The sequence below is a fragment of the Salvia hispanica genome, unplaced genomic scaffold (assembly GCF_023119035.1).
Source record: "Salvia hispanica cultivar TCC Black 2014 unplaced genomic scaffold, UniMelb_Shisp_WGS_1.0 HiC_scaffold_167, whole genome shotgun sequence".
Classification (NCBI taxonomy): domain Eukaryota; kingdom Viridiplantae; phylum Streptophyta; class Magnoliopsida; order Lamiales; family Lamiaceae; genus Salvia; species Salvia hispanica.
Window position 1 is genome coordinate 105816 of NW_025951879.1, and position 25003 is coordinate 130818.

General features: G+C 38.2%; 5 protein-coding genes across 8 annotated transcripts; 2 read left to right on the top strand and 3 right to left on the bottom strand.

Moving 5' to 3' along the window:
- The first annotated feature begins 1315 nt into the window (after nt 1-1315).
- On the top strand, nt 1316-3007 carry LOC125198575 (probable WRKY transcription factor 72). The gene is made up of 3 exons (XM_048096895.1): nt 1316-1676; nt 1773-1886; nt 2255-3007. Exons 1-3 carry the CDS (start codon nt 1317-1319, stop codon nt 2870-2872), a joined length of 1092 nt encoding a protein of 363 aa, XP_047952852.1. The 5' UTR covers nt 1316; the 3' UTR covers nt 2873-3007.
- A 240-nt stretch (nt 3008-3247) lies between these two features.
- On the bottom strand, nt 3248-7594 carry LOC125198574 (translation factor GUF1 homolog, mitochondrial-like). Of its 2 annotated transcripts, XM_048096894.1 has the most exons (12): nt 7216-7592; nt 6581-6773; nt 6044-6214; nt 5726-5882; nt 5603-5657; nt 5204-5271; nt 5017-5121; nt 4812-4883; nt 4130-4243; nt 3893-4033; nt 3749-3808; nt 3248-3604 (listed from the first exon to the last, which is right to left on the bottom strand). In XM_048096894.1, the coding sequence occupies exons 1-12, from the start codon at nt 7540-7542 to the stop codon at nt 3439-3441; spliced, it is 1629 nt and encodes a 542-aa protein (XP_047952851.1). In that variant the 5' UTR covers nt 7543-7592; the 3' UTR covers nt 3248-3438. The 2 variants fall into 2 exon arrangements, with proteins under 2 accessions (XP_047952851.1, XP_047952850.1); XM_048096893.1 differs by having other exon boundaries at nt 6044-6773; nt 7216-7594.
- A 4857-nt stretch (nt 7595-12451) lies between these two features.
- LOC125198556 (protein IQ-DOMAIN 31-like) lies at nt 12452-16532 on the top strand. Of its 3 annotated transcripts, none has more exons than XM_048096873.1 (8): nt 12452-12592; nt 12752-12845; nt 13285-13461; nt 13573-13851; nt 14307-14498; nt 14846-14917; nt 15036-16053; nt 16163-16532. In XM_048096873.1, exons 3-8 carry the CDS (start codon nt 13387-13389, stop codon nt 16192-16194), a joined length of 1668 nt encoding a protein of 555 aa, XP_047952830.1. In that variant the 5' UTR covers nt 12452-12592; nt 12752-12845; nt 13285-13386; the 3' UTR covers nt 16195-16532. The 3 variants fall into 3 exon arrangements, with proteins under 3 accessions (XP_047952830.1, XP_047952829.1, XP_047952828.1); XM_048096872.1 differs by having other exon boundaries at nt 13318-13461; XM_048096871.1 differs by lacking the exon at nt 12452-12592 and having other exon boundaries at nt 12632-12845; nt 13318-13461.
- A 238-nt stretch (nt 16533-16770) lies between these two features.
- LOC125198563 (putative disease resistance protein RGA3) lies at nt 16771-19635 on the bottom strand. The gene has a single exon (XM_048096881.1). It carries the CDS (start codon nt 19633-19635, stop codon nt 16771-16773), a length of 2865 nt encoding a protein of 954 aa, XP_047952838.1.
- Nucleotides 19636-21427: 1792 nt separating this feature from the next.
- LOC125198541 (polyvinylalcohol dehydrogenase-like) lies at nt 21428-23532 on the bottom strand. The gene is made up of 4 exons (XM_048096852.1): nt 23467-23532; nt 22922-23391; nt 22068-22668; nt 21428-21989 (listed from the first exon to the last, which is right to left on the bottom strand). Exons 1-4 carry the CDS (start codon nt 23530-23532, stop codon nt 21546-21548), a joined length of 1581 nt encoding a protein of 526 aa, XP_047952809.1. The 3' UTR covers nt 21428-21545.
- Nucleotides 23533-25003: the final 1471 nt, after the last annotated feature.

Sequence of the window (25003 nt, forward strand, 5' to 3'; positions counted from 1 at the left end):
ACTTTCAAAAATTGAGCAGTTGCAATTACAACTAATATTTTAAACCCAACATGGCCTCATAGTCTCCATGTAGTTTATCATCATTAGTCAAATACAACTTATTTTATTAAATGAACTCGATCTTTTTCTTAATTTTCAAACAACCAAAATTTTCTTCTTGATGCAATAATATGCAATTATTACTTTAGTGGTAAGAACTCGAAAATGGACCATTCTATCTATTTTATCAATGAACTATATATGGATAATCACTCCATAATCTTACTTGATGTTGACATTATAGAAATTCTTAGTCTTTGTAGTTGTTAGCCAAACAGTGAAAAAAGAAGAATTAATTTTTGAATATTCTCCGTAAAGCTGCCAATATTTTTATTTCACAGTTTTTATCACTTTTATTGTGTCTAGCTGTTAAGTACGAAGTCTGAAAGAAAGTGAATCAGTCCATGATCATGTACAATTGGTGTCACATGTTTATATACATTTGTAAACTTCCGAACATATATTTTAGGACCAACATGGTTCCTATTGTTACTAGGATGAATAGGGCTCATCGCGTAGATACATATTTATTAACTGAACGTATATGTGACGATCAATCTTCAATAAATCCCCCCCACACCACACACACTTAAATACTGTACGTGTTATACAATATGGGGTCGTCCAAGTGCACGTTTACTTACGACCAAATGTTATGTTTAATCTTATATTTTTTCAATTGTCTTTTTCTCAAAAATTTGGTCATGACAATGTATTTTGACCTGTCTCTACAGTACTAAAATTATAACCCTATTTTGACTTATCCAATATTGCAGCGAATCAAACGCCATCTATATACTATAAACTTAGCCACATTTTCAGCCCAACTCCCAAGAAAAGTGCTGACTAAAAACGAAAGAAACGTTTACCTCTGTAGCCGACGATCATGTGAATCCTTCAAAGACATATTGCACTAAACTAGAATTTCAAAACCACAAATAATACACAAAATTAATGATTAAAATATAAAACGACTAAGACCACCGTATTATCCGTTGTCTTCAAAGTCCACAAACCCCATCTGTCTCTACCCTTAATTTATTTTCCAAGTCCAATATTCCTCCATAATTTAACCTTAACTTGCAACAAAATGATCCTTAAATTTCAACTCTCATTAAAAAAACCATTTAAAAACATGCATGAGCTACGCGGGCAGTTGACATTTCGAAGTCTCTGGCTGCAGATGTGGACTCAGATTTAATCATCAAATTAAATAGTATTTTGTGATAAAGACTTGTTATATAAGTCATTGTTACATTACAATTTCGCTCTCACTAATGGAGGATTTGAGGTGTAAAGTTGTTGGGATGAGAGAAGAAAATATGAGGTTGAAAACCCTACTGCAGAAGATCGAGGTGGATTACAAGGATCTGCAAAGGAAAGTGAGTGATTTTCAGCAAAATTTTAAGAAAAATGGGACTGATTTGGATCCAAAAATTGGAGATGAAGGAGATCAAGAGCTGGTGTCTCTTCGACTTGGGACAAGTGATCATTCCACGGAGCGAAACGATGTCGTTAAGATGGGATCGGAGGGGGAGGCGGTGGCGGTGGCGGCGAGAAATGGGGATGGTGAGATTTCTCATACGAGTGGGAAGAGAACAAGGGTTTGTGTAAGAGCAAGATGCGATACGCCAACGGTATGTATTTCAGTCACATAATCTTTTTTTTTTATTTATATATTATTGATTTTAGTGTTTTTATTTTTTGATATGAGTATGCTGGGATTGTTGTAGATGAATGATGGGTGTCAATGGAGAAAATATGGGCAGAAAATAGCCAAGGGGAATCCGTGTCCGCGGGCTTATTATCGTTGCACCATCTCTCCAACGTGTCCCGTTAGAAAACAGGTACTCGCGAAAACTTGTTTGGCATATTTTTCGATAAAGTAAAAGGCTCAAACCGACGATCGGTAACAAATAACAACAGATTCAAGCCAAAATGAAAATAACATCGATAGTTTGGTATGTTAAGATCCAACAAATTGTAATTGAATTTTGAATCACCAATTCTTTCTCCTTTTGATTTTGTAGGACCTAGCTAGAGAAATCAAACAATCACATTATTTGTTGAATTCTAATGATTACTTTGATTGGATTAGCAATTTTATTTAATGAAATTTCCATTTTAATGATTAATTATATTGAATGTAACAAATTTTAGTAGCTGAGATGAAATTGATGATCTTTAATCTCCCTCCATTATTTATAATTTTCAGGTGCAAAGATTTATAGAAGACACATCAATCTTGATCACAACCTACGAAGGCACCCACAACCACCCCCTCCCCCTCTCCGCCACCGCGATGGCATCCACCACCTCTGCGGCCGCCTCCATGCTCCTCTCAGGCTCCTCCGCCTCTCAGCCGTCAGCATCTTTCAATCTGTACGGACAGCCTCAGCCCTACCTCATCTCCAACTCCTCATCAAACACCTCTCCCACCATAACCCTAGACCTCATCACCAATCCATCAACCTCAAACACTCCTTTCAACCTATATCCCTCCGCCTCTCCGGCCAACCCTAGATTCCCCACCACAAACCTAAGCTTCTCGACCGTCGATTCCAACACCCTTCCCGCCTCTTGGGGCGGTGGCTACCATCCTTTGCTGCAACAAAAAATGTTTGAGCCGCCCTACTTTGGAAACCCTAACCAGGTCCCCTCTCAGCAGGCTCTAACGGAGACGCTGACGAAGGTGATCTCGTCTGATCCAAGTTTCCGGTCTACCATCGCAGGCGTGATCTCGACCATGGTGGCCAACGGCGGTGTTGGGAAGATGGGCGGCGAGATAAAGGGCGAGAATTTGGCGGCTGCTGATTCGAGTACTCTTTCTTGAAAAGGGTTGGTGTTTGATGTGGAAAATGAATGAATAAATCGAAGTGCTAGGGTTAATGTCAATATTTGGGATGATTTTAGCTTTGTTCAAGATCAGTGAGCATGATGCATGGGGGTTTTTGATCATTTTTTGTTATATGATGTACAAAACAATTCTCCACTTTTGTTCCGATGAAATAAAGTAAATCTGCTGATAATTTACACCAAATATTATTATTTCGGACTGGAAAATATTTGGAGTGGATTATCAGCATAGTTGTCACTTAATAAGGTTTACTGACATCAAAAAAATCTTGAATTATTAGAATCTTATGTCACTACAAATTGACATTATGTATATTAGACCAACCAAACATGGTCTAATTACTAGATTATAGAAATGAAGTACAGATTTATTTAATCCCAAAAATTTCCAACAAAAAGACCTCCTCTTAAGGAATATGAGTATTGTACTACCATTTGCTTCACAGCAGTAAAGACTCTATTTTTTCCGTCTTGATCATGCATTATCTGCCTATAAACATCTTCTCATAAAGTAAAAAATAGGTCAGTTGTAATTATAGCATTTCATGAACCCTTTAATAGCTCATGAAAAGCCTCCTGGGGTATATCAACAGAGCCGACACGTTTCATTCGCTTCTTTCCTTCCTTTTGCTTTTCCAAAAGTTTCTTCTTCCGGGTGGCATCGCCTCCGTAGCATTTAGCAAGAACATTCTTCCTCATGGCCGAGACCCTGAAAGTTGTAACCATAATGTGGAATTGGACGTCAGGATATCCCAAAGATGCGCTTGCACCATAGTTTAATGTAACAATGCTGTAACAAACGCCAGATAATGTAAGAGATTTGTGATCATGTCGGGTTGCAGAAGATACTTACGTCTCCCGTGCAATAATCTTTTGTCCGATAGCAGCTTGTATGGTTATCTCAAACATTTGCCTGCTCAATGTAGTTATAGTATCAATATAGTCTGCAGACGAGAATGAAACATAAATTGTGGAACTTGAAACTAAATCAATGTACCTGTCGATGAACTTCTTCAGCTTCTCCACAAGTTCACGACCTACACGCTGTGCCTTCGATCTATGGACTATAGTTGCCATAGCATCAACTGGTTGTCCATTTAATAGTATATCAAGTTTCACTAAATCTGCAGCCTGATAACTATTAAGAACACATTTACAATACACCACATCAGTTGCTGATATTCAACACCATGAAAATATATGTGCGTGGAGAACGGGATGATGACAATCTTACTCTGCTTCCTCATAATCAAAAGACGCATATCCAGAAGTTAAACTCTTCAATTCATTGTAAAAGTCAACGACAATTTCCCTTAACGGTAACCGATACTTCATCAGTGCTCTTTGACTGCACGTGGTGGAGGCAACCATAAATAACCAGAAGAGCAATAGATAACATTGAGATTAACAAATTGGGGTGGGAGTACAACTGATATTATTATTGGATTTACTACATGACCAGCTGATGGATTATTATCATTGGATATTATTATAGCTGATGGAACATGCTATATTAATCAAACAATGCTGATCCACCTCAGAGTTGAACTGTCATGATGCATATAATTCATATAAAAATGCAACATTTTTAGCAAGAATCTATCCCAACATTAGGAAATGCCCCACTGAGTCAGGACATTAAGTCCCAAAGAACTCAGCCTCATTCAGATTGGCATAATAAATATTTACCAAAATACTTTCTGATGCCTCTATACTATTTTCTGAAAGACAGCCTATAGAGGGTAATTCCATTCTACCATAGGAATCACCAAGAATAATGGAGGTAACTCCAAGCAACTCTTAAGAACATCAGAATTCGCCAAACAGTAACAAAATATCATTAATGAATTTGTCTGGTTAGGACTCAAAGAAGAACTACATTGTTAAACTAGTAGGCATTTGTTGGTAGTAGTCACCTGTCAATGAAGGAGTACTCCAACTGCTCACCTCGCCTTTCAGAACAAAGGGTGATAATGGCTCCCACATACCTTAAAGTAAAACATTGAGAGTAGCACATGTTAAATGTTTTCCATTTCATAAACTGGTCAAGCTTGAGGTCAATATGGAATCTTAGACATAGAAAGATAGATCCATAGGAACTTATAGAGCTTGAGAGCTTACTCACTAGGAATTATAATAGTTGCTATTACAGTGGGTTCCCAACACGTTGTTACCCGCATTTTAGGATTTGAGGGCAACATAGCAGGATTCTGGACTTGTAATTTGCTATTAGAAACAGGTAGAACCATCAGTCGTTATTCAAGATTAAAGAAATTATAAACTATGTTAGTGAAAATGAGTCGCACACCTTCCATCAGAATACTCAAATATATATGGCACAGTGGGAACAGTTGAAATCACATGAGCTCCATGTTCCTATTCAATAGAACTTAGTTAAATATAAATAAACAGATGATCATGATCTAGAAACCATTTACTATACTTAGTTACTGCACGATAACTATTGTATCCTTTGTGCATAACAATTAAGCAGGCACTTTTATAAATCAGGAAATGAAGACATTGCTTTGGTTGTAGCAGAATAAAGTATCATAAGTGAAAGCACATGCAATGTGTTAGATAGTAAAGGTTTTATTTCTTAGCTTGAATTGAACATCAATCAGAAGGCATAAAACATAAAAATTGAAATCTCATTAGTTTACTTCTGAAGCATGCAGATGCAATTGCAGAGGGAAACAGAATATACCTGCTCAAGCCGTTGATGAAAGACATCCATGTGAAGTAAGCCCAAGAAACCACATCTGTTGGAGACTAGAATCATCAAATGGAAAAATATTGTCTTTTAGCAATAACTGCAGCTTATCCTCACCTGAAGCCCAAGCCAAGTGCTGAACTACTCTCTTTTGTAACAGATACACTGGCATCGTTGCAAGTCAGTCTTTCAATGGCATGACTAAGTGCTTCAAAATCTGATCCATCTGCTGGATATAGACCCGAAAATACCATATGTTTTACCGGCTTGAAACCTTTCAATGTCAGGAAGCAAAGAAAACATAAGACAAATACACTTGATGATGGTAGATAATATTATAATCATAGAAGCAAGGCATCCGATGTAGCTAAATCAAAACTAATTCACCAGCAGCATATAATCATAATTTATTTAACATTGGCGTGGAAAAGCTACCTGGAAGTGGCTCTACAGTGCATTTAGTCTGATAAAGAGTATCTCCAACTCGTGCCTCTTGAGTTGACCGCATACCACTAACAACATATCCCACTTGCCCTGTTAAAAGGATTCCTGTCTGAGTGAGTTCAGGGTGCATGATCCCAACGTCAGAAACTTCATAAGATTGGCCTGTTGCAGCAGAGGAAATCTTATCACCCTTCCTCAAAGTCCCATCAACAACAGCAACATGGCAAATAACTCCTCTATATTCATCATAGTAAGAGTCCAGTAAAAGCATGCGTAGAGGTGAAGTGCTCTTTCCAGGAGGAGGAGGTATTCGCTCTATCACAGCAGGAAGGACTTGCGCGAGACCTTGACCTGTCTTTGCTGATGTTAATAGAGCTTGACTCGGATCAAGATCAAAAATAGACTTCAGCTGCTCTTTAATTCGATCTGGGTCAGCTGTTGGCTGATCGATTTTATTAATAACAGGAATTACAGTGAGGTTTGCTTCAAATGCAAGATAAAAATTTGCAACTGTTTGTGCCTGGACACCTTGAGCTGCATCAACAACAAGGAGGACGCCCTGGCATGCTGCCAAAGATCTTGACACTTCATAGCTAAAATCCACGTGTCCAGGTGTATCGATCAGGTTTAGCAAAAAATTTGCATCTGTTCCAAGGTAATTGTGCCTATGAAACATAGTCGCTGTCTGGGCCTTAACGGTTATTCCACGTTCTCTCTCTACCTAGGACGAACAAATTGTATAATGAAATAAGTTGTGGAAAAACAAAACATAATCTTTTCCCAAAATCATCAACATGGAAATCCATTGCATGCTCCTCAACTAACTAGAAGGTTAAAACATTTTATCACATCTGTAGTGAGTTTAAGGTAAACCTATAAACATAGTAAAGTGCCTCGAAAACAGTCCTCAAAATTCAACCCATTGAATATAAAAGGAAAACCATTCCCATCTAAATTCCTAATCTTTACAAAGAACAATAATCATCTACAGTATGAAAACCAACATTCCCAAATCATTTCCATCATTGCTTCAGCAAAACCGCCTCTCCAATCACACACATAATACGCTTTATTCCAACTGATGGACCGAAAATCCACAACGTAGGGCAATGCAATTCAGGAGATCAAAATAAGGCACTTAATCTATTCAATCAAATAAAAACCTGTAATTTATCTAAATACTGAGGCTGCCCATGACCCTTCCTAATAGTTGCCGTGAGCTCCAGAAGCCTGTCGGCGAGCGTCGATTTTCCATGGTCAACATGGGCAATTATCGAGAAGTTGCGAATTCTGTCGGATGGGAACTGATTTAAGTCTATGCTCGGATCTTCCCTAAATTGCGACGCGAAAAATTGACATTGCGTCCAGCCGAATATTGGATTCAAATATGCAGCTGTGTCGAATCTAAGGGGCTTCGTGTTAATATGGAGTAGATTGAACGGAACCCTATGCGATTTTAGAGATTTTGAAGCTCTGTACAGAGAAGCCATTTTTTGGGGGAAATTAGGCCAGGGGGTGAGGGTTTAAAATTAGGGTTTATATTTCTTACTCAATTTGGGTGATAAGTCGTTGTTGTTAAGCCAAAATCGCTTTATAATTGGCGGAAATCGTGGTTTGCATTTGGAGCTTCACCAGCATAGATATTGATTAAAGTTTTTAGAAATTCTATTTTAGTTTGAGGATTTTATAAGCTCATCTTTCAGTAACATGAAATTGGTGGTGGAAATGTGTAGTTGTATCCGATTTAATGTAATGTTCATATGATTAACATTATATTTTAACAAAGAAAACAATAATGTAGTTCAATTGCTTAAAATATGAATCGGATGATTGATCACCCGAATTATAGTCAACCTTTTTTAGTTTAACTACAGGTATTCCTAACTCGAACTCGCTTTTAGCAAAATCTAACTAATTCTTTATTGACCAAGTATCTGGATCAATGCCAAAAGTCTCCCGGCGAACGGAGAGGTATGAACCCGTGACCTCAATGTAGTCGGCCTTTAATGAATCATAAATCAGGATTTTCAAATGCAGTGAGGTATATGGACCTATATGGAAATGAGAATTTGGTATTAATAAAGTGCTAGCTTATTTGTAGCTTTAGATGTAGTTATTTTTATCTAGTAACAATAATAGTACCTTTTTCACTTATCGAAATAACTAATCCTATATATCTCAAATTCTCCATTATTAGACGTTGTTGTGTAAAAAAAGTTTCTCTCGATTAATTGGCCATTAAATTTGAGTAAACTTTTTTTTTTCTTTTGTGGGTTGGGTAGTTGAGACTTTAGGATAACACTCCACTTGTTTAAATTTATAGATACTTGTTTCGTGTAAGAATTATTAGTTGGTACTATAACCCATCTTCAGTTTAGTGATGTCCATATTAACTAATGGGTCTTTTTTTATCATTAAGAATTAAAGATACAATGAATCACAAATATAGAACAAACATCAAGAGAGAGAGAGGACCGTTGCACTTGCATATATAAATTCAACCAAATATCCTTGTAGAAGCTTAGACAAACTAAACCACATACTTGGGTGGACAAAAGCTTGAAAAGGTTGTTCCTCTAATCATTAGCTTAAGATTTTTAATATCAATAATTATTGAGTTAGCTCCAACAACTCCTTCTTATCTTCACCTCTGCTTTGTTTCAAATCAGTAATCAATAGAGTTTATTAGTGCTAGCCTGTCCATTTCATGCACAAATAGAATCTTAACCATCAAAATTTATCACTACTTCCCTTTATTTAATCCAATAAATTTATTACCCTTTTTTTGGCTTATGACAGAAAGAGTGTGCATTAAACTTTATTTCAATTTCATTTATATATAACCTAAAATGCCTAATTCCTTACTGTATATTGATTAGGTTCGCACATGCGGTTTAATGTGAAATAATATGCATTAATATAGCACCAATGAACATTAAAGTCGATTCCATAGAATGCTCATTGCGCCGCTGTCTTTAATCATTGGATTTTGGATCTCATATTTTGATTTGGGATCTAAGTTTAAGAATAAGGCATTTGAATCTTAACAATATAAGGTACTCCTATAAGAAAATATAAGGCAATTAACTATTGTATATTATTAAGATTGCGTAAAGTAGTCTGATTATAACTGATAAGTCGACTTAACTAAATAATCAAACAGGTATGAGCCAGGATTCAGAATCGGAAGAAAAATATGTCGGGAACCGGCCGGTTTATTGCTTGAAATGCAATTGTCTTGTTGTAGTTAGTAGGCGGGCCACGGTAATGACCCATTACTAATGGGAAGTGGTTACAACTAGAGAAAAGGGGCCTATATGTTTTAAATTACTTGTAGTAACTAAAAAAATCGGTTAATTTTGTTACGTCGGTATCGATCCGTTGCTGGTGATTATCGGTAATCGATCTCGCACCCAATCCAAAACTAATAATTAACTCTAGATATTGATAATTGATAATCGAACTACCGATTAACCAGCTCTATATGAGATGGTGATCTAAGGAATTTGTGACAAGAAAACACTGATCAATTATTAGTTAGTATCGATAACCAATCTCAGATGCAACCCAAAGTCGATACCAATTTCAATAACTAGTAATTTCGGATACTAGTTGACTGATAATCGAAAATATCAGTTAACTAGTTCTACATGGGATATTTATCCAAAAAAATTATGGGGAAAATGAATAATTTATGTAAAAGTGTGTTGTCGTGACTCATGAGATGCTTGTGTCGGTGGGGTTGAAAGTTTGATGCACACACTTCCAACGCTAAGCTTGGGCCTCCTTTATAAATAACTAGACATATAGTATAGTTTTTTCATGATGTTGAGTTGTTTTTTTTGTTACATGATGTTGAGTTGTTCTTGACTTCTTATTCACTAAATCCTATATTCACCTTTTTGATTTTTTTTGCCCCATGTATTTATATATAAAAATTTGCATATTCGTTGATTCTCTATTATTTGTATATGTTTCTACATGATACCTTAATTCCTTCAATATGAAATCCCAATACATACTTTATACTATTATACACTATTTATACACACACATATATACAATGTGTGTATATACATGTTTAATCATATAGTATCCAAACCTTAGGTAGTAGTAGTATGCAGTAATATCTAAGTTCATGCATCCATCTCATGATAGATCTTATGGTCTAGTTAATTGTTCCTTTAATTTGATTTAGAGTTTGGACAACTTGGTTACTGGGTTCGTTGACGTGATTATGGCAGAAAAATTTAGGAGACGTAAAACTTCGAATACACTTAGTATTTTCATACAAAAACTGTAAATTTAGTGGATAGATCTAACAATTTTCACAACCAGAAAGTTTTGAACACACGTTATTAGTGTATGTTAATTGATGTGATTAACAATTAATCAAAGATAGCGTATGAAGCGGACGAAGGAGCTGCTCAAAATTAGTTAGTACAGTGATGAGCATGCACTCCAAAAGAAGTAGGCCATCATCAAAATATTCTATCCCCAAATATTAATCAAATATCATTAACAAAATAGTAAAACATATCCTGTTTTACCTTGGTTATTATAAAATTCTGTCCAATTTGGTCTAAAGTTAATGCTACAAATTTTGAGTTCAATTTTTTGCTTCAGTTTTAAAATTGTGTGGAAAACCGAAAAAACCAAAGCGTGCCACTATTTTTTCGTATCAGGCATTATCGCATTAACTGAACCGAGCCAAAAATTTCAATTATTTTGGTTTTCTAGTGTTTATGACTATTTTTTATCCTACTACGAAAATCTAAAAGTTATTGGAATGAATAATTTTTTAGAAAAAACAATAATCTCAAGCAAATTGACCAATTTACGATTTGTGATAAGGTGGGGGTCTGAAATAATTATTACTTGGTAGTTTGGTTCAACCAACAATTGATGAAACATATTTGTGCAAAGAGCCATCCATCCCATAATTAAAAATCATGATCGAGTCAAAGGTGGTAACATTTGTTTTTGCATATTGATTAAAAAGAGATGCGCATGAATCATAATCATTAGTTTAATAGATATCCACTTAATCTCACATGAAAAACAATACGAAAATAAATAAAGAACCATTAGTAAAAAAATTCATTAAAAAAGAAAAAATCTCAATAGGGAAAACGGGTAAAAAATTGTTGGGACCAAATTTAGTGATTTCTTACAACACAAGTAATTGTATATGAGACGATGTATATTAATACCGATAAAAACGATTTAAATCCGATGAAAAAGTACAATTTGTATTTATGGAATAATTAAATAAATGGGGCAAACTCAACAAATTTAGTTAGCTTAGTTATGACTTAAGAAGTTGAGGACATGATATGGCCTACAATGTTATTAGCATTAGTTAATAAAACCTCCGACACTAATTAAACATATGGTTAACCATTTTCCTCTGCTAATCGTCTTGTCTAATTACCCTTTGCTTCCCGACTAGGGGTGTGGGTCGATACGATATATCGTATCGAAAACGTTGTATCGTGTTTCGTATCGAAAATATCGATATGAAAGAATTTCATATCGTTATCGTATCGAAAGTTTCGATATATCGAACTTTCGATATGAATAATATCAATATCGTTATCGTATCGATATTTCGATATATCGTAAGATCGATACGATATATCGAAATATCGTTATCGTATCGAATACCTGTATATCGAAAAATATAATTTCAAAAACTGAAAAATAACACAAAAATTAATAAAACTTCAATACAATAAAATAAATATTGTTCTTATTAGGGTTTCATATATATATTTTCTAAAAATATATGAATGAATTAAATGGATTTATATATATTTATAATTTTAAACTTCAATATACATTGAATTTCAATATGTTTCAATATATATTGATATAAAACGATATATCGCGATATAAGGAAATTCATATCGTTATCGTATCGAAAACTTACGATACGATACCGTATCGTATCGAAAAATACGATATATCGAAAATTCGATAGTTTTTCGATATTTTTCAATACGATACGAGCGATATATCATTTTTTCGGTATTTTTTCCCAGCCCTATTCCCGACACACACACAAACTATACGACGCTATTTTATTCCCATTACTTTATAGTTTTAACTAAATCAATTGAAAGTGCTATTTTTTTGAGGAGATTGAGTTAGTTAAAATAGGAGCTTTCCGAGTTAAAAATAAGAAAATTAATAGTGTTGGTATACAATTATATAAAATCGTATGATGATTGTACATATAGTAACTAGTAAGTACTATTAATAAAAATATAGTAATTCTTGAGTCTAACATAAATATTAACAATTTCATCCCTATTTCAAAATGAAAAAAATAAAATATAAATACTCCATATAACTGCACCAACATTATATGCCTAATTACTAAAATTTTTATTACTACCACACTACTTGCAATAATATATACGACAGAGAGAGACAGATACGAGAGAGAGAGAGAGACAGTAAGAGAGAAGGTGGAGTTAGTAGAGTGAGGGGGTGAAGGAGGGGTCCATTTTCACTGCCATTGAACCAACTCAATAGGTATGGGGCTGCTGCATTTATCTCCATGTTTTTTACTTCCATCTCAATCAAACTCCTCGCTACTATTTTTCCAACTTTTTTTTTATACTTTCTTCTTTATATTCTTGAATTAGGTCTCTGTTTCTTTAATATTTGTGCTTTTTTTCACGAAATGCGTAGGTCAGGAATCCCTAGTTGAAGAGAATTCTCTCGAGTTCAGATACGAGGAACCCTAGATCTGAGCCACATTGCGCGGAACCCCATTTTAGTTCATGTAATTTTCGTGCTCCCTTTTTCAATTTCTTGTCGGCGCAGCTATTCTGTGTGTGTTTTTAGTGTAGATCTTGCCGAATTTCTGAGATTTACTTTGCTTACTAGCTCCTTGCTTCAGAGGGTTTGTGGCTTCTCTCTCTGTATTTGGGGCTTTTGCATTTTGAAGATTTGTTATTTATTTTCTTCTTGCTTTCAATGTGTTAGACATTTAATAGGAGAGCCAGTGCCAGTTCTGTTTGAATTTTGAATATGCATTTTGTTCGGTGGTTGGGACCAGTAAATTTAATTTTTTTTCCCTCTTGCCTGCGAATTTTGCAGCTATTAATGTGTTTTTGGGGCTTTTCATCTCTGCATGTGTTGGCTTGTGTTGTTTTGAAATTGGAGTATTGATTTGCGTTTCTTACTCATTTGCGTTTCGTTTGCAAAATCGATGTTCTCAGATTGTGTGTCTGTGTTCATCTCTATATGATCAGGTACATTTCTTTTTGGGAGAAGTAGAGGAGTTTAAGTTGAGTTCACACTGTATCTAGCAGTGAGCTGCAATGGGGAAGTCTGCCGGAAAGTGGATCAAGACGGTGCTCTTTGGGAAGAAGCATTCGAAATCCAACTATTCCAAAGTAAGAAATTTGTTGGTTCAGCGGTTAAGATCTCTGGTTTATCTTTCTGTTTTTCGTTAGTGTGATGTGAGGATCAATTTATAATAATTATGGTTTCTATTTTGCGTGAAGAATGGGACACCCGATAAAAAGGGTGCGCTGAAGTCACCAGTCGAGGATCCGGCTAGAGATTCCTCTTTTATACCGGATCAATTGACTGAGAGAGGTGTTGAGAAATTGGAACTCGAGAAAGGAACATCTGCATCTCAATGTGATGCTGTTGGTGTGGCTTATGTGGATCAAGGTATTGATTCACCAAAGAACGATGAGTTGGCTCCAGTCAGTGACGAGGAGGTGAAGAGGCAAGAACAAGCTGCTACAAAAACTCAAGCAGTCTTTAGGGGATACTTGGTAAAATTCTCTATCATCAACTGTATAAATTGCTTCCTGGTTAACAGGTGTAACTTGTTCTTATTGTAAGCTTATTTCTGTTGACTTCCTCATCTCGTAGATTAGAATTTGATCTTCCATCACTGCTGAGAATATGTTGGTTTTTAATGTTGCAGAAAAGTAATGTAGTTTAGTAGCTTTCATCTTATTTTATCGTAAGCTAATCTTGTCAAGCATGCTACTTTGTTTTGCTATTCACAACTTGCTGTATCGTGGTTGTTAATACCATCTTCAACTTTTGGCTAATGTTTGATGATGCAGTTTCAATAGATGAATTCTGACCGAATCTCTCTAGCATTAGAATTCTATGTTGATTTTATATCTACACACCTTAATTTTGTTGAGAAGCTGTTCAAATTTCTCAGCTAGTTATTACATAAGATACTTAACATGATGTGATTATGTTTCAATGGCAGGCTCGGCGCGCTTTTCGGGCTCTCAAGGGTATCATAAGGCTACAAGCTCTTATTCGCGGACATCTGGTTAGGAGGCAGGCTGTTGCTACTTTGCGTTCCATGCGGGCAATCGTTAAATTCCAGGCACTGGCTCGTGGAAGAAGCATTAGGCTCTCAGATGATATACCTGAAGTGGGGAAAGTAGAGCTTCAGGTATCCCCGATTTGTGCAAACTAATTGATCTACTAGTCTCACTTCTTCTTTCTTTACCTGCTAAGTTCGCCTGCAGTTGAAAACATCAACATTATATACTTGCTGCTGTTCCTTTCTTTAACGATCTGTTTAAGTTCATTGATTGTTAAGGTTGACTTAGTTATCATGATTTAGCTTTAGGTACATTTACCGGGTCTTAGTTACTCTGCTATCTTTGCTCGAATGGTATTGCTGTGGTCTATGATTCTTGTCATTATAATTGGTACTCGAGCACATTGTTGTAAAACAGATATCATCTTTAATGCTTTCAAACAGTTGCATCTGATCATTTTAATGTTGATCGATAGGTGGCTGCTGGGGCACATTCGGGTTCATTCCTTGGTTCGGAAATGCTAGCAAGTCATCCATTTATCCAGAAGGTTTTGCCAATATCTTCTACTACTTTTTACATGATACCTGGTTAAACCAGAAACTGTTAACTTCTTATTCCTTGGAAATCATTTAAATGCTTATAGATGTACTTTATTGCTTGTTCAGCTTCTTGCGACATTACCGAATGCTATGCCTCTGAGTCTTCAATATGATCCTGCTGAACCCAATTCAGCTCAGAACTGGCTTGAGCGCTGGTCATTATCCCGCTTTTGGGAACCACCAGTGCGCACCAAGAAGACTATGAAATCAAAGCCTCAGAGGAAGCCAGAGTCTGAACATGTGAAATCAAAAAGGACTATCCGAAAGGTGTCAGCTACGGCACACGGGGAAAATGGTGGTGTAGCCTCTTCTGAAATGGATAAGCCCAAACGCATCTCGAGGAAAGTCACAAGTCAAACAGAGGTTGCACAGGAGCAAAGCCCAAGTGAACTCGAGAGGGTTAAGCGCAACTTGAGAAAGGTTTCAGCATCTGCATTGGCAGCTTCTGAGAAACCTGATCCAGAAACTGAGAAACCACAGCCCCTTCAGAGCGTGGAAATAGTAGCGAGCCCTGCACTTCCCGCTGTTGTTGAGCAGGAGATGGTGATTTCTCCTGAAACCCCAGGGGATTCAGATGTTGTTGCAGTTCAAACAGGTTCAACAGATTTGGTTGAGGCCCCTGAAAAAATAACAAAGGATGAGCCTGTTGATGTGCAACACGATAACTATCCAGTTGCTGGGATTCCTTCCTTGGAGAATGGTGTGAAGATAGAGAATGCACCATCTTTGGATGATGAAATAAACTGCAAGGATGAACAGAATCACAAGGAGAATCACAAGATTAGGAAGAGGAAGTCCCTTCCAGCTAATAAGCCAGATTATCCGGAAAATATCTCACAGAACTCCCCTAACTTGCCAAGTTATATGGCTGCCACTGAATCTGCTAAGGCCAAGCTTAGAGCTCAAGGAGCCGCTGCTGCTAAATTGGCTGAGGAAGCTATTGATTATGGCAGTGCCCGTCGCCATTCTCTACCAGCCCCTACTAATGGAAAACTGACCTCATTGTCACCCAGGATACAGAAGCCTGTGCATGCTAATGGCAAGGGAAGCAAAGTTAACAAATCATTGTCAGCCTCTAGAGACGGTAAGACACTCCTTCGTTGCTTCATTGCTTCAAACTATACTATATACCTCTTTAATGCAACAAAATTATTTATGCTAATTTTTTGTGATGTGGAACTGTCACATTTCAGACAAGGTGGTTCAGCCTGGTTGGAGGAGATGAGAGAGTGTGTAGCAGTTTCCTCAGATGGGATGTCTCAGAAGCATTGCACGACAGTGTAGCTGCGCTGCAGAGTTCAATTTGGTTCTTGTGCAGTCCTTATGTAATGGATGAATGTGAACACGACAAGTTCTAGTTCGTTTGCTTTGATGTTGTCTTTGCTCGTCTTTGTTTTGTATTTGAGGGTTTTACTGAAGGATGTATAGCTGTAGATGAAGAGTCTGTTATGACTATTCGAAAATTACTGGCGTGCTTCATAGTTTAATTTGTTACTTCCCTAAATACTGTAAGCTAACTGTTTTATGGTGTGTGCTTTGTTAAAAGCTGCTATCTCTACTTCAGAATTCTTGCATATATTAGTTTTTATAGCATCTCTTTTTTTAGTTAACTACAAATAGGGCTACCATTCTTTGTGGTCCTAGCTCCTGTTTTTTTGAGGCATTTTTGAGCTTATACTATCTGTTGAGGATCTTTTTAGGATGAAATTGACAACAAATATGCGTACATTTGAACTGTTATGCATTTGAACTTTTGAGAGATAAATAATCCCCAACAAATATTCACACAGAGAAACAAGAATTACATTCTAAGGCGAAGATGTGGATTATTTTGGGATATGAGTGTCCAGGCCGAGGCGTTGATGTCGCCATAGCGCTCTATCAGCAGCCCTGAACCAGAAATATCCAACAACTCCAACGACGACGCCTTACCAATCAGGCAATGTGGTAGTGCAGTCAGCTCGGAGCAGAAACGGATAGCCAACTCAGTAAGACAAGGCATTATCGAGCATTCTTCATGTGCAGTGGTAATGTCCTCCCACTCCCTCCAGTTTTCGCACCCCTTGAAAATCAGTTTCTTCAACTTCGGAAAGATAACATTGTTAGGAGATGAAGCAGCATCTCCCAGTCCCCATAGCTGTGGCCCCAGAACTACCAATCGGTACATGTCACGGACGTCGATCTCCTCCAGGCAGGGCAATTTTCCGAGAGGGGGCAAGCACGGCGTGTTTCTGAAACTAGTGAGTGAAACAGACCTCAGTTGGTTTAGAGGAGAGGAGATCCAATCCGGAAACTTGGTGCCATCGTAGAAAAATATTGAGAGGTGTCTGAGGTTTTGATGTGGCTCTAGAGCATCCATTACACCCTCAGCCATGTGGATCATAGATGATGGAATCCCAGACTCAGTCAAGAACTCCACACGGAGTGATTCAATGTGCCTCTTTAGCTTCAACTCTGCCTCCCGGGCATCCTCCACCACTCCATCTTTTCCCAAAGTTATTTTGAGCTGTAGGGATCCACTGAGAAGGTTTAACTTTTTCAGCAACCCCATCCTGCTCCCACCACTTCCCCCGTTGAATTCACTCAACCTGCGAAGACCAGTTAACTTAGCTAGACTCTCAGGTAACTGCATCACAGAATACATATTGTGGAGATGCTTGAGGTTTTTGAGCCTATCAACTCCTTGAGGAAGGTTGGAGAGTTCAACACATCCCTCGACATTCAAGGTTCTCAGTTGTGGCAACTCGCATAGGCTCTCTGGCAACTTCAGCAGCTCTTTATTATTGCTCAAGTCCAAGTGTCTCAACTTAATCAGATTCCTAATTTCTCTTGGAATCATTACCAGGTTGCAAGACCTTAGGAAAAGGGTTTGCAAATAATAAAGCTTGCAAATGTTATCCATATTTTCAATGTGTACAACACACTGATCTATAGACAACCACTTCAAGTGAATCAAATTCTCAATTCCCATAGGAAAATAATTCCAGAGTCCTAACACTCTGAGGCTGGTGAGGCAGTTGCAAAGAGTCGGAATGGTAGACCTTTTGTCAAACATTAAGCTCCGATAAGCTTTGACCTGAGCTATAAATGGGCAACAAACTTGGCAAGGTGTCTTTATCTCGGAGTCCTCCATCCTGTTGCTAGCGTTCCTAAGAAACTGAGCAAATTCATGCACTATGTCATGTAATTTAAAGGAGTCTGTCTGCCTATCTTCAAACAGGGATCGGCTAGATAAAGTTTTGAAGCATTCTTGCCCTATCAGTTCTAGCTTATCTCCATCATTCTCTGCACTAGAGCCCAAATAACCTAGTGCCATCCATAATCTTATTACTTCTTCCACACGAATCTTCTCATCTTTAGGGAAGAAAGCACAATAAGAAAAGCAACGCTTGTGCATTGGGGATAGTTCATTGTAACTCAAAAGCAGATGTGGGAAAAGCTTCGCTTTCACTTCCTTGAATTCCCACACTCGACTCATATACACATTCTCCCACTCCTCCAACGTGTCCTTGAAACGTAGAAGGCTTCCGAGAGTCTTTGCAGCAAGGGGCAAACCGCTGCATCTACGAGCTATCTTCTTGCACACATCCTCAAACCCCTTCATGCTCCTTCCAGAGAGGGCTATGTGCTCCAATAACAACCTACAATCGGCTTCCGGAAGGAGCCCTAGACTATAGATGTTCTGCTCCATCGTGCCCATAATTATGGCAACATTCTCATTTCTTGTTGTCACCAAAACAGTGGTGCTTGCTCCACCACTTTTGAGGGCATTCTTCAAAGGCTCCCACTTCTCATAGTCTTCTGTCCAGACATCATCCAACACCAACAGAAATCTTTTCCCTGCAATCAGCTCTACCAGCCTTTCAAGCGTGGCATCCAGTTGATTGGAAATGCTAGTCATTCTGCCCTTACCCATGCTCTCAAAAATATCCTGTGCAATCCTAGCCGCGTCGAATGAATTCGAGACACACACCCAACTTTTCAAATCAAAGCAATCTATTAGCCGAGCATCACGATACGCTAATTGAGCAAGTGTCGTCTTCCCAATCCCCCCTGCGCCCACAATCGAGATAATTCTAAGCCCTAATTCCCCACGGAAGCCCAAAACAACTTTCACAACAGAATCGGTATCACACGTCCGACCTTGGAGTTCAGATGAGTCGATTCGAGAAGTAGATTGAACCCTCGAAATGTGAAATTCAGAAACTGCAGTAAAATGAAATTTGCTTTTCTCGTTGAGAATGTCATCGAGTTTAGCTTTCAGATTCTCGACTTTGACGGCAATGTCATGACGAAACACAACATTTCTGAAGCACAAACACGAAGGTAGAAGAAGCGATGGTGATACCTTTTGCTTCTGCTTTTTGTTAAGGTTTGCAGCTCCAATTTCGACCATATGCTGAACAAGAGCGTAAGACCACTCCTCCAAAACGTCCTCCATTTCGTAGGACGTTTGTTCGAGGCTCAGCACCCAATCGCTGATGGCTTTGTCATCGTATCTTCTTCTCTCCGCATCATCTAACTCATTTCTGACCTCCTTGAGATTGTTGGAGAGATTCAGAAGCTCCTTCTCCACGCCTCTCACCAGTTGGATTTCGCTCTTGATATGCTCTTTCGCAATGAGCATCAGCTGCTCTGCTACCGATGAAATTATAGCATCAGCCATGATTTTCTACTCAACAACAGAGACACCGATTTCAGATCTGAGTATAAAAAAATGGAGTAAAAATGTAAAATAGGGAGTAAATGATTGCATGCAGTCTTCTCAAGTCAACTGATATTTATAACCACCCGCTTTCAATCTCATGCAGTCTTCCCAATCATATATAGTACTCCCTCCGTCCCATTCAAGATGACCACATTCTTAAGTGGCACGAAATTTTAAGAAGTGTTGTTAGATGGAATAAAGTAGTAAGGGAAAAGGTAATTAAATATTTTAATGAGAAAGATGAGAGAGAGTGACAAACAAAAAAAAAGATTTCAGCCACAGTTCATATCCAAATTAAATGATTTAAAATTGCTAGACATTGATCGATATTTTAATTAAATATAGATGAATTCCATGTCATTCGATCTTAGGTTCATACGTAGTAACAACACTTTCATAACATAAATATTGCCATTGCTAGAGACAATGATGGAACCATGGCGGGGTCGCCCCCCCCACCATGGATCCATGAGTGCTGCTGGGAAGGGAAGCCCCGTAATCGGCCGCCGACTAAGCAGTTCCGCCTTCCAACCCACGTATGACAACTTGTGTTGATGTGCAACACAATAACTATCCAGTTGCTGAGACTCCTCCCTTGAAGGTGAGAAGATAGAGAGTGCAGCGTCTTTGGATGATGAAATAAACTGCAAGGATGAACAGAATCACAAGGAGAATCACAAGATTAGGAAGAGGAAGTCCCTTCCAGCTAATAAGCCAGATTATCCAGAAAATATCTCACAGAACTCCCCTAACTTGCCGAGTTATATGGCTGCCACTGAATCTGCTAAGGCCAAGCTTAGAGCTCAAGGAGCCGCTGCTGCTAAATTGGCTGAGGAAGCTATTGATTATGGCAGTGCCCGTCGCCATTCTCTACCAGCCCCTACCTCATTGTCACCCAGGATACAGAAGCCTGTGCATGCTAATGGCAAGGGAAGCAAAGTTAACAAATCATTGTCAGCCTCTAGAGACGGTAAGATACTCCTTTGTTACTTCATTGCTTCAAACTATATACCTCTTTAATGCAAAAAATTTATTCATGCTAATTTTTTTTTGATGTGGAACTGTCACATTTCAGACAAGGTGGTTCAGCCTGGTTGGAGGAGATGAGAGAGTGTGTAGCAGTTTCCTCAGATGGGATGTCTCAGAAGCATTGCACGACAGTGTAGCTGCGCTGCAGAGTTCAATTTGGTTCTTGTGCAGTCCTTATGTAATGGATGAATGTGAACACGACAAGTTCTAGTTCGTTTGCTTTGATGTTGTCTTTGCTCGTCTTTGTTTTGTATTTGAGGGTTTTACTGAAGGATGGATGTATAGATGTAGATGAAGAGTCTGTCATGACTATTCGAAAATTACTGGTGTGCTTCATAGTTTAATTTGTCACTTCCCTAAATACTGTAAGCTAACTGTTTAAGGTTGTGTGCTTTGCAAAAAGCTGTTATCTCTACTTTCGAAATTCTTGCATATATTGTGTCTTCTTTTAGTGAACTACAAAGAAGGCTACCATTCTTTGTGGTCCTAGCTCCTGTTTATTTAGGTATTTTTGAGCTTATACAATCTTTTTGAGGTTCTTTTTAGGATGAATTTACAATTGTCTCCTCTCTCTATCCTCTTTCACAAACTCTCTTTATGTTTTCTCACAACATTCTTCACTCATTTTCTCTTTTTTGCTTACTCTTCATGAAATTGTACTAACACTACTCTATGCACCATATCAACTTTTGAGGGATAAATAAGCCCCAAAAAATGTAAGTACGAAGAGAAAACAAGAATTATATTCTCAGGCGAAGGCCTGGATTATTTTGGGATATGAATGTTCAGGCTGAAAGTTTTATTATACTATTTGGTTGCATTATTAGTAACATGGGAGCTCAGTTTATGCAGAAGGCGAACAGATACGATCCTGCGGTGAAGGACGGAATCCTACGATAACCGTGGCCTACAAAAGCACATCCCTGGCTCACCGCGAAGCCCCCATACACGGAGGCTCCCGTAACGTACGACCACAATATTTCACCGGATGCAGCATCTACAGCGTAAACCGGCCCCGTCCCATAAGTGGAGCCGGCAAACATCACACCGTTCGCGATAGTGACCGGACCACTAGCGGAGGCCTTATCTGGAAGTGCAGTTGACCACAACACCTTCCCCCTCCCGGCCTCCATCGCAACCCACCCGCCCCCTGTCGTCACATTCTTTGACGGTACAAGCGTAAAATTCTGCTGATTGCTGCTGGCGATATTGGTGTAAACCCTCCTCGTGTCCGTAGCCGATCCCCATATCCCTCCTCCACCAATTCCTCCCGGTCCAGCTTCCTGCAACAATATAAAATTTTGAAATTAAACTGTTGGAGTGCAAACTCATCCCACATCAGAAAATAAGTGATTTCTTACAGTAGACCAGAGTATGTTTCCGTTTCCCCGGTCGAGTGCCCATGCATATCCGCTTTTCTGGACTGCAACAACCACGTCCTTCCTAGTGCCGTTGGTGTTTACAGTGAGCATCATTGGCGCTTCCCCAAAATCTGCGTCCGGGTTGGGGCCCTGGGGGCAGTTCGGGATGGAAGGATCGTTGCATGCTAAGAACCACACGTCATATCCTCCAAGCTGTCTGAACCATCTGATCCGGCCCGAACCTAAGTCGAGGGCTAGAATCGAGTCGTAGTGGATGTCGGGGGCAATGCATTGGTCTGGTTGGGTCGGAACCGTCTGATTATCTTGCTTTACTTGGCAGTCTTCGACACTCTGAGGGACAGAGTAGAGATTCCCGGTGGCGATGTAGACATGGTTTCGTCGTTCATCAATGGCGGGGCTGCTGCCCCATATTGCAGCTCCAGCGTAGTCTCCTCGTCTTCCGTTGTTGTCCGGAAGCATATAAGTTTGCCATAGAACCGATCCGGTCCTGACGTCTAGCTTCGCGAAGCTTCCTCGAAACGTACAGCAGTTTTCGATGCTGGAAGCTTCTTCTAGTGATGAAACGCCCACGTAGAATGCTCTACGAGACGAAGATATATGAATTGGATTAGGATGATATTGAGCTTTAATAACTATGTGAGTTAATGAAGAGATGATAAAGTATATACTATGTCGTTTCCATTTTAGTAAATGTGTTACTTTTAATTGGATAACCCAAAAGAAAAACGGTTTCAATTTTAATATATTTACAGTAAAGAAATATGTCAAGAATTCATAACATAATAGCAAATTTACAGTAATTAGATGATGACAAGAATTCCGAACAGATGTACCTGTTGTAGTAAGTGCCAGACATGGTTATAAGAGCGGCAGGGTGGTTGTCGAGCTGTCGTTTCCACACGAGTTCTCCTGTAGCCCTCCGGACAGCGATAACATAAGCCGGGCCATAAATGGCGACGATGAGTTTGTCGCCAGCTACGGTGGGGGTGGCTCGAGCTAGCAAGATGGTGGAGTTAAAGGTGGTGGCATTAAGTCCGGTTAGCTTCTGCAGATTCTTCTTCCAAACAAGGGAGCCGTCAAGTTGTCTCACAGCGAAAATGTGACCGTCCCAGGTGGGGAAATATACGACACCATCATAGACCGCAGGCGTGGCTGTTATGTCGTGTCCCGCGTTGAACTTCCACTTGAGACGGAGGCGGGTGGCGGTCGAAGGGCTGATCTTCTTCTCCCCCTCTGCGTATCTGTTGTTGTAGATGTCGCCGCCGTGGTTTGCCCAGTTTGCTGCAGGGAGAGAATTCTGCAACTGCATTCATGCAAATTAAATGATTTAATTACCTAGAATATTTGTATGTATCACTTTGTAAGAGATAAGACTTACTGATATAGCACATTGTAACAATGAGATTACTGATATGAGGAGAGTTCTATGATTAATGTGTGCCATGGAGTTTATAGTACTTCTTAATTAATGAGTATCATATTCATAATTATGCTCCAATATATACAAAATTATCGATCTGCAGTGGTTGACTTTTCCTAACTAAATTGTATTATTTGCGCAGGCATTAAGCTGACAAATGACAATAATATTATACTTCCAAATGAAGACTCATTTAGGTAATAGGTGGCTGCTAATTCCATCCCCAACTTAACAATATGAGATTTAATAAAACCAAAATATAATAAAGTACATGAACTACTAGTAAATTTATGTTTGTCTTGGGACAAATGTTATATTTGGGCTTTATTCCGGTTAAAATATTTAGAGTTAGGATTGGAATTTCTAACACAATAAAATTTCAATCAGATTAACATGGAGTACCAATTAGCCTAAAATTCGATATGCTGGACATATCCACCTTCATACTATGGTATTTTATAATGCCATAGTGATCTAGAAGCTTGGCTGCTAGATTTTGATTAGACTAATAAGTTGCAATAAAAGCTAAGCACGTATTTCTTCTTCTCTTTTAAAAAAACTCAAACTGCAATTAAAAATTAATTGAATACTAGCATATTATTAGACCAATGCTTTAGTTTAGCTTGCACGCATACCTCCATAAACTAAGCAAAAGGGATTAACCTAGGGAGTTATAACTAGGGTAGATGTATATATTTCGTAGCTATTAAAACTCTCTTATCAAAGTCAGAGATCTTAATTATCCTGTCAACTTACACTATTTTATTTCGTTAAATTACTGGGAAGATATATTGGAATAGTAGGTGGACAAATTTTATTTCGGCATTTTGTTTATTACTATCGAACAATTAACTAGGTGGGTATATACAGGTCCATTTAATTAGGCCAGATATATACAAGCCCAACAGTGTCTAGATTAATTCAAACATTCATAGATTAATCCAGACATTAATTGAGTTAGTACTCTAATCATGTTAGTAAACCGAACTTATTTGCTTATGTAATCCATTATCCATGGCCCTACATTTGGAATCTCGTAGTACTACTCCCTCCGTCCGCTATTGGGAGTCCCGGTCCCTTTTACGCACTTGTTTTATAAAAATGATAATAAATAGTTAAAGTTGAGAAATAATAAAGTAAGAGAGAGAATCGCAAAAGTGACCGAGACTCCTAATGGCGGACGGAGGAAGTATTTTTTAAAAATAATTCTTATTCATCGTTTTTAAAAAAATGGAATTTGTATAATGTAGTTTATACGACGTGGAAAGTTTTGTTATATGCATAAAAACGACATGAAATATTAACGTTGATTAGCCTTTTGTGTGCAAAAAATAATTCTTTTTTAGACTAATCAACTTATAATGAAACAACCCAATAAGATATACAGATCATTTATGAATTCATCAACTCATAAAAAAGTGATAATATCATCACAAAGATTTAGGAATGCTTCAAGAATTTGAATGTAGCACATTTCAATACAAGACTTAGCCAA